The sequence below is a fragment of the Pinus tabuliformis genome, chromosome 4_1 (assembly GCF_031772625.1).
Source record: "Pinus tabuliformis cultivar Carrire ecotype Pingquan chromosome 4_1, CPIR1, whole genome shotgun sequence".
NCBI lineage: Eukaryota > Viridiplantae > Streptophyta > Pinopsida > Pinales > Pinaceae > Pinus > Pinus tabuliformis.
The window spans coordinates 223,489,384-223,498,676 of NC_142303.1; the positions used below are offsets into that span (position 1 = coordinate 223,489,384).

A 9,293-nucleotide genomic window follows, 5' to 3' on the forward strand; every position below is an offset into this window, starting at 1 on the left:
CATAGCACCATATGTACACAACATTGCATATCCAACATATGCACAACACCATATGCTAACGACATCGCATATCGATCATGCACAAAGTACAATATGTACACAACACTGCATATCCAACATGTACATAGCACCATCTATACCCAGCACTGCATATGCAATATACACACATCACCATATATACAATAGGCACACAACATCATAGGTACAATCATTGAATATACAGTATGCACAACATATATACAATAGTAGCACTGCACATCCAAAACCACATTGTCTCTACGAAACAACCTTGCTTCCAATGTCTCTCTACCATACAAGCTTATCCTAGCATGTCACAGATCACGCTATTTTCATTATGTTGATATATCTCTGAGCATTACTTGTACATAATGTAAACATAGGTATAGTCTAAACACATAATATTCACTCATATCCACATGATACTGACCTCATAAATTTGTCAAGGATATTATTCCCACTTGATTCCCTATAAGGCTAAGAACCTCTTTCATGCCCTTCACTTGCATAAACAATCATTCCTCACAGAATGATCCCTGAAAGCCCTATCAGATAGTGACATAGATACATAGATACATAATTATATATAATCATTTGCATAAAACAATCATGATCCTATTAGAAAACGACATACATACATACATACATATAAACATTAGCATCAAACAATCATGATCCATGATGACCTTATTAGACATGACATACATACATATATACATACATGTATACATACATGTATACATATATAGACATAAAGATAATCATGATCAAAACGTAATTACCAAATAGCATAAGGTCAAGGTTAAGAGAATACCCTTATTCATGCACAACATGCACAAGATGGAGAACAAGAGTTCCCAACATAGCCAAGGCATCTGACAACTCAAATCTCTTTAATTTGACTTTCTCATGATTGTCCTGCCACTGTCCATTTATACCAATGGACCAAACCAATCCAAATGGTTGTCATACTCTTGCCTTCAGTTGCCCTTATACATGCAGCAAGTTTCATTTGGGTCTTACATTACCTATTGTGTTTCACACAGCTCTCCCCGAGCTCCATTAACTTCCTCCTTTCCCAACCAATTCCCAAGACCCTCAAACATAAAAGGAAAGATCAAGAAAGCCAACAAGAAGAAAACCATGAATGACCAATAACAATACAACACCACAAACAAAGTGGCATGTCCATGCACAAGACAAACTAAACTGCAAATCAAGCACAAACAAATCACAAAACACTGAAAGCATAAGACTAGCAACAAACACCATGACTCAATCCCATGGTTCCTAGTGCTTCCAAGGGAAATTTAAACCAAATCCTTCTTCAATATTTCATGGCAGTCCCTTTGCCATGTGATTCCCTATGTCATACTGCCATAAATACATAAATGTCAATGCATAAATAAATATACAATATATTATCTATCTTACCTTGTTGTGTCAAGCACATTGCCTTGTAGCTGAACACATCCATGTCATCTCTCAAGGGTCTCCAATTCCTTGACAGATTCAGCTATAACTAGAAACTAGATGATATACCTGTCAAATACATCTTCATGACTATAACACCTATCCACATAATGTCATATAAATCAAGGTTACGAAGACTTCCTGTATGCAAAACACTCATTCATTTCAAATTTAGGTTTCCAAACATGGCCAAAGGAATCCTTGCGTAATTCATTTCTTTTACCTTTCTACCTTGTTGCAATCGAGTCTTACCATGTATTGTCACATCACCCAATTGTTAGTTATATAACACATCAACTATTACCTTGTCACACTAATACCAAACATGTTTCCTACAATTGTTTATACATGTGAGTTAAATGTTCCACAAATTAAGGCATCATGTCTATGAATTTGAAATCAACCTTTACGAAGACTAACAACCATTTAATACTCAACAATCAACTCACGTTCATCAGTCATAATTAATAATGCTACAACTATCACCTACCTACACTCAAGTACATATCACCTGTCTCAACACATAATGTGTTAGTATAACCATCTTAAAACAAGACCATTCCTTCATGCAATCTTGACGCAAAATTATATGATGCAATTAATCAAAACTTCAAACAAACTATAAACATACCATGTTAGATATATCAACTAGACAAAATAATAGATAAATCAAACAACAAATAGGCGACATAAGCAAACTCATACCTCAATCTATCTCTGGGGAGGCTATCTATTCTGCACAATCAATCTAGATTAGCATGATATAACTTCACAACATATCAACTCAAACATAAATAAGATCATGAAATCCATAACAATAACTAGCTAACATGTTCACATCATAAGCTCATTCACAATTGTCATTCATGCATAACAATCACATATGCACGGCCAGTCTAGTTTAGTATAATACAATGTCACAAATATGTCGACTCATGCCTAAATATCAGAACTATAACCATCTGCATAGGCCAATCCAATTTAACATGATACATATAACATCAATACCTTAAATGCAATAACCCTAATCATCAAGTTAACTATATAACAACAACAATTTAGCATATAGCATACTAATCAACAACATATAACATAACCATCAAGTTAACTATCATATAACAATCAACAAGTTAACATATAACATAATCATCAAGTTAACTAACATAAAACAACAACAACAATGCATATAACAACAATTTACTATCATTCATGACTATTCAACACGTGCATATGACCACATTGATTCAATAACATCTACCATGCATGTAACCACAACAATGATAAAATGAAAAACATGTTTATAACCTTAATGCATATAACAATCCATTAAGTACATATGTGCATGCCAAGCATACAAACCTATATGACGATCTGCTCTTATCCCGAAGTCTAGTGTCGTAATCTCGCTCTGGTGATCTACATCTCCTACTTTATCTCAGTCAAAACATTAGCATAATAACATACCAATAGCATCATGATGACACAAACTACATACAATGACCTCACAATGCATGTTTGACCTACTATACATTCATAACTATAACCATGACAATGCATGCATAACAAATGCATATACATCTGAAATGCATTCATGACTAATGAATCCCAACACCAACATCATTAACTCCTACATAACAACACAATTGCACCAATAACTACCACCATGCATACATAGCAAGCATGTATACAACCTACATGCATGCATAACAATCCACATTCCACCCATCCAACCCAAGCGTTGAACCATGCTCTGATACCACTCTGTAACACCCTCCTCCCACATCTACCCAAGTAACTGGGCAACCTTGGTAAACATGTGACGAAGAGTTACTATGATATGATTCAACACCATATGTGTCAATTAAGGAAGTGGAACCAACAGAACACAACAGCATATACCTTCCAGGCCTAGTCGAGAACCCCCAAGAGCCATCTAAACCTTCCCAATGACTAGCCCCTAAGACAAACTGACTTTTTACTGCATCAATTCCCTAGTCGCTCCCATGACATGGGCATGAGTGCAACTAGGACCCTCTAGTCACTCCCACAACATAGGTATGCCTGCGAATGGGGACTTTCCCAAGCAGTGTTGTGCTTGCAACTCCGACTTTTGTGCCACTTTTTTAGGCCCAGAGCTCAAGTCACTACGCAGAACTCCATGACACTTCCCAAAATGAAAGATAACAACATAATAATTATACAAGTGTAATTACTTGAACAAGGGCTGACTGAACCCCTACTAGCCATGATCGGCATTTCGTCAAACATGTCAAAAAGATGCAATCTATAGGTTTAAACAATATATATGAGCATAGGGGTCTCATACTTATCTGTGAATCACTAAGAAACATTGATGCCTCATCACAATAATTGCATTACCATCTATTAAGCCATATATTCATTATACATTCAGTAATTAACCAAAACATGATGAGATCCCTACATTTCCACTGTCATAAAACTTCATTCATAACCATCATATAAACAACAAAAATATCAAGGATATAACAGTCATATAAACCACATATAAATAAGTATATCTACCCATAAATACCAAGGAGAAAGAGAACTCTTATTGATGATTACATAGGTCAACTAGGTATGGGACTTTCACGAACCACTCGGCTGTAGACTAGGCTGAACCAAATCTTTCTTTCAGCAAGTCACTCATGTGCCATATTCCAAGCATGAATGTGGGATCTCATAAAACACATCAATTGAAACCATCCAGGGCTTCGAGAGACCAAATCACTTCAACCCTCAACCAATGATTCCACCTCATGGTTAGAAATCACTAACCATTGACCAGATTGGTCTCTACCCAAGTTGTCTAGAGCTCGAGAGCATTTGTTCCAACCCGACTTCCAGGACTAGTAACTCAACCCATAGTTGTCGTCAGGCTTCTAGGGTGTTTGTCCAACCAAGGCTTACATGACTGGTAATTCAATCCACACCTCTCGCCGAGCTTCCAGAGTATTTATCTAACCAAGGCTAACAGTACTAGTAACATAACCTACCAAGGGCTTCCAGATCGTTTGTCCAACCAAGGCTTTTGGGACTAGTAATTCAACCCAAGTTGTTACAGGCCTTCCAGAGCTTTTGTCCAACCAAGGCTTCCAAAACTAGTAACTCAACCCAAGGTGTTAGAGGGCTTCTAGAGCGTTTGTCGAGTCAAGGTTTCGAGGACTAGTAACTCAACCCAAGTTGTTACAGGGCTTCCAGAGTGTTTGTCCAACCAAGGCTCCAACAACTAATAAATCAACCCACAACTAAAGGAACAAGAAAATCAACCAAAAAACAAAAGTAGAACCCACAACACCATGACTATCAAGGCTAGGCAAATGATAAATTTGAATTTAATAAAAAAATTATTTATAAATATGTGTTTTTGTGTAATTATATGACTTTTTTATTATAAATTTAATAGCCATTACTATTAAAGTAGACATGACATATACTTTAATTGGGATATGTATAGTTGCTTTTATTGATTTATTTAAATAATTTATATTCAAAATAAATTACTAGATTTTTGGTAAAAATAATTTTGGTGTATATATGATTACATTAAAATTGGGTGTGGAGTATCCTCTAAAATTGCTTGGCTGAGAGCTGGTATTTCTCGGATTTAAGGAAACATGTTAATCACCTAAGACCGGGTGGTTTTATCTGAACGATGAGTCAACTTACATGTTAGCAACTAGAGATAATTATGAGAGCTAGTATTTCTCGGATTTAAGGAAACATGTTAATCACCCAAGACCGGGTGGTTTTATCTGAACGATGAGTCAACTTACATGTTAGCAACTAGAGATAATTATCTTCATTACTGATTTGACAACTGAATTATGATAAGTTTTTCCACTTATAAAAAATGATTACATTACAATTTTATCATAGAATGAATTTTTAAAAACAAAATTTTAAAATTTTTCATAAAATTTGTAAACCATTTTTATGACCGGATTTTACAAAATAAATTAAAAAAAATAATACAATTTAATTTTGATTTGCATTAAATTTTTTTTAGTTTAATTCCTAACATGTTTTAAGATATAAGTAAATATAATGTGTAGTGTCCAGCTGGTATTTAAACATAAACAATTTATGACTAACTCGATTGTAAATATTTTCATTGACTTTGCAACAACGAAATCCTCGCTCAATACAGGCCCAGTGTTCTTATATCTGATTCTGAAATTAGTCCTTGCTGCCATTTGCAACTCCAACATAAATAAACACACTGCCACCTAGAGAGTCTCTCTACATTGCCTCTGCATATTCTCAACACCTCAACAAAGTCAGTGACAAATACTATGTAATATTTAATTATGTATATATTATTATATACAAAATTAGACTTGCAATACTGCAGTCTGCAGGTATAGCCTACCTGCTTCTTGTGACGTGAAGGGGACGTGTGAGATTGATAGATGTGATATATGACAGTTTCTCGTTACGTCCTCTCTGAAAACGCACACCCTGAAACCATCCTTCTTTCATCTATTATCAGTCTCACCTCATAAATATAATGCCTTTTTGATAGCAGTATAACTGTTCTCTCGTGACAAGTCCTGTTAAATATTTTAATTGAGTGGGTCATATGACAGCAGCTGGGAGCTTTTGGTGGTACTGTAAATTTCAGGTCCAAGTCCGAGTATTATTATCATTTAATTTACACAGCAAGAAGACATAAGTAGCCCTGAACTTTTGAAGTATTTGTTGTTCTCCAGTTATGGGGAGTGTCAAAGCGTATAGCCCACTTCTTGCGAGGAGAAGTGAATGTGTGAGATTAATGTATGTGATTTGTTATAATGGCAGTTTTTTCTTTATATTGTGAGAAGTAAATTTGAGTTTGATGCATGTGATCTATTATAATGGTAAGTAAGTTTTCTTTGACAGGTAGCTATTCCCCTCATCTCATAAATATAATCCTTTTAAATTTGATTTTTTTTTTTTTTTTCTTTTATTGGAAGGTTATTTTGAATGTTTCTTGTCATATATTTTATACATTAATAATAATATTTTTTTTCCAAAACAAATATTAATTTTCATTAATATGAAAAATAATGTAAAGTTAATATGTATGATTGGTAATCATGACGTAAGTAAAATTCACAAGAAGTGTATCTTAATGTTTTCAATGTTCTCAGTTATCCAGAAAACAAAAAAATTAGTATATAGCCGTGGTTAATTCTAATATTATATAAGCCTCCAAAATAATGATCAGCAGCTGGTATTTTCAAATCTTAATAATATGCCATGCAAAAATGTATCAAGATCAGCATCTAGTGAGGAAAAACTACAGAAAGATCTATGTAGCAACTATCAATGTGCCATGTTCTAAGCATATGCGGTTGATAAGAACTTTGAAAAAAAGTGTCTAGGTAAGCATTTTTTTTGGAGAAGTTATTTGTAATAGCATTAAATTCTCTGAAGATGTGATAATAAAATATACAAAAGAAGACCTCCATTGATAAGATTGACATCTTCTATTAAGGCGGATGAATTATTTTGGCAAACAAAGTCAAGAAATTTTGCAGTCGCTGTGTTTGAATCACGTTTTTTTATGGTGGAAATGGATTCAACATCATTAAAAACCTCTAGGGTATCCAAAATCATGAAGTTTGACAGCAGTAACGTGGATTTACAAAAATCCCTACCAGATTTGATCAAAATCTTGCCAGAATTTCAATGATTTTCAGAGAAAAAAAAACAGTCTTGTTAGAGTACAGCCATAAGATCCCTCCAGTGCAACAGATTGAGAACTTCCAAATTAACATTACCATTGAACCAATCAAAACATCATACTTCATAAAAACACATTTAAACTGTTTTATATTTTTCTCTTCTTTTCTTTTGTAGTCAAAATTTGATATAACATCATACTTCATAAAAACATATTTTAACTGTTTTATGTTTTCGTTGTGCTCAGAATTTGATATATAGCTTTTGAGATATGGTATTTTTTAAATATTTGATATATAACTTTTAAGATATTGTAATTTTTTTTGTTATTTAAATTTATTTTGAAATGTATAAATAAATTTAATGTTTAAACTTTTTTGATAAATTATTAACTTAAATAACAATTATAACATTCTTAAAAAATGTATTAAAAAACCTAATAAACACAGTTAAACTACGCTCATGAACACGCTTTCCAAGATTTCATGTAGCTGTTCATATGTTTTAACGAAAAAGTGAGAAGGTGCAGGAACATTCCATGCAAATACATGGTTGCATATGAATTGAAATCCTCATATAAGGACAGGACATGCCCTACCCTGTAGTAAAAGATCTTGCAACTGCATCTTTCGCAAATAAACTTCAAATTAACCGATGATACTGCAACAACAACCAACTACGAATATTATAACATCATGGACATACGATGTCCATGAAGCCAACTTCTATATTGACACATCTCTGTGCAAAGAATGCCGTCTGCACATTTTGTGAGTGTTATGTGACCAAGTAGAGTGGGGCTCTGCAAAGAGAAACGCCTGTATGATTGGGACCCTTCAAGGCCACATAAGGGACTTCACCCAATTTACCTTCGCCAGGGCTTAACATGCGCGAAAGAGAACCCGAGTGAGCTCCGTTGGAACGGCGCGGCTGATCTATATAAACATCATTCATATAAATCGGTCCCGAGAGAGATTTGAACCTCGGACGTTTGGGTACTTCCTGCACTTCATATTGATCCTTTTCTTGTTTCCTGCAACTCGACAGATTCTTCCAGAAGAAGAGAGCATTCTTCCAAGATCGCTTTCTCTTCAGATCTCCCACAGATTTCTGAACCTCCGCAACCTTTGAAATCGAAATATCTCCAGAGCCTACGATTTTTTTCGAGCCGTTAATGGACGATGGCCGCTTTGGGGTTTCAGAGTGTCCATGATTTCCAGCTTCTGCAAGCACCTGGAAAAAACAAGCATCATACGAAAGAATGGAATCATGTAAAACAAGAAAAAGCACTAAAAAAACATTATAAAGAATACCATACCTGGGAATAATACATTTGTGGATCAAAATCAAAGCCATCATACTGTTCAGAGATCGGAAATACGGGAGTAGCTGTCGCAGCCGGCATTTTTTGCTCAGATTTGATCACCTAACACGAGTCAGCAAATCAAAACATAATATTCCTCCTCCGCTTCTGGAGAAGATGGGACATGAGAAAGAAGACATAAAGGAAGCGCTTAAAGCAAATTCCTAACGAACCAGAAACGTAGGCGGATAGTCTGAATTCGACTCAAAAATTAAGGATCTGGGAAACGGGAGGGGTGTGGATCTGGGGCTCTGGTTTTCAGTAAAAAGTTTTTCATTCCCTCACAGCAAAACACACGTGGCAAAGCCATTCTTTATCTGAAAGAATAGTGGGTGTTGTTGCATATTTGACGTCCGACAAAATATTTTTGTCTGTACTAATGAGAAAGGGCCACCAAGTCCCACCGGAATGATGGGACGAAGCACATGACTGCTTTCACAAAACAACCGATATGTCTCATGAGTGAGGTTTAACTGAACGAAGCACATGACCTCCTAAAAGTTAAAACATGTTGGAATGGTAATTCCAACTGCAGGTCGCAACACCGTGCAGGCGGACGTGGGCAATACGGCAGCAACCCAAAACCGCCAGAACAAAACCACAAATCCGCTCAGCCATATCGCACCGCTTTTGCATAAAGGTGGTTTCCGTATTGTTGGGCTCCGATAAACTATGGAGGCGACGCGTGTCACCCGCATGACATAAGCCAACGTAATTTATCGGACGTTAAAGTTTGGCAGCAAACTGCATT

General features: G+C 35.4%; 1 protein-coding gene across 1 annotated transcript; it reads right to left on the minus strand.

Annotated features, from left to right (window-relative positions):
- Window positions 1-7,751: 7,751 nt before the first annotated feature.
- Window positions 7,752-8,885, minus strand: LOC149175042 (uncharacterized). The gene is made up of 2 exons (XM_089422737.1): window positions 8,498-8,885; window positions 7,752-8,412 (listed from the first exon to the last, which is right to left on the minus strand). The coding sequence occupies exons 1-2, from the start codon at window positions 8,582-8,584 to the stop codon at window positions 7,957-7,959; spliced, it is 543 nt and encodes a 180-aa protein (XP_089278863.1). The 5' UTR covers window positions 8,585-8,885; the 3' UTR covers window positions 7,752-7,956.
- Between the last annotated feature and the right edge of the window lie 408 nt (window positions 8,886-9,293).

Bases quoted from the DNA above. Each gene is read 5' to 3' on its own strand.
- LOC149175042 (XM_089422737.1), bottom strand. From the start codon at position 8,584: ATGCCGGCTGCGACAGCTACTCCCGTATTTCCGATCTCTGAACAGTAT. The intron at 8,413-8,497 runs GTATGGTATTCT...TGTTTTTTCCAG, and splicing joins CACAAATGTATTATTCCCAG to GTGCTTGCAGAAGCTGGAAA.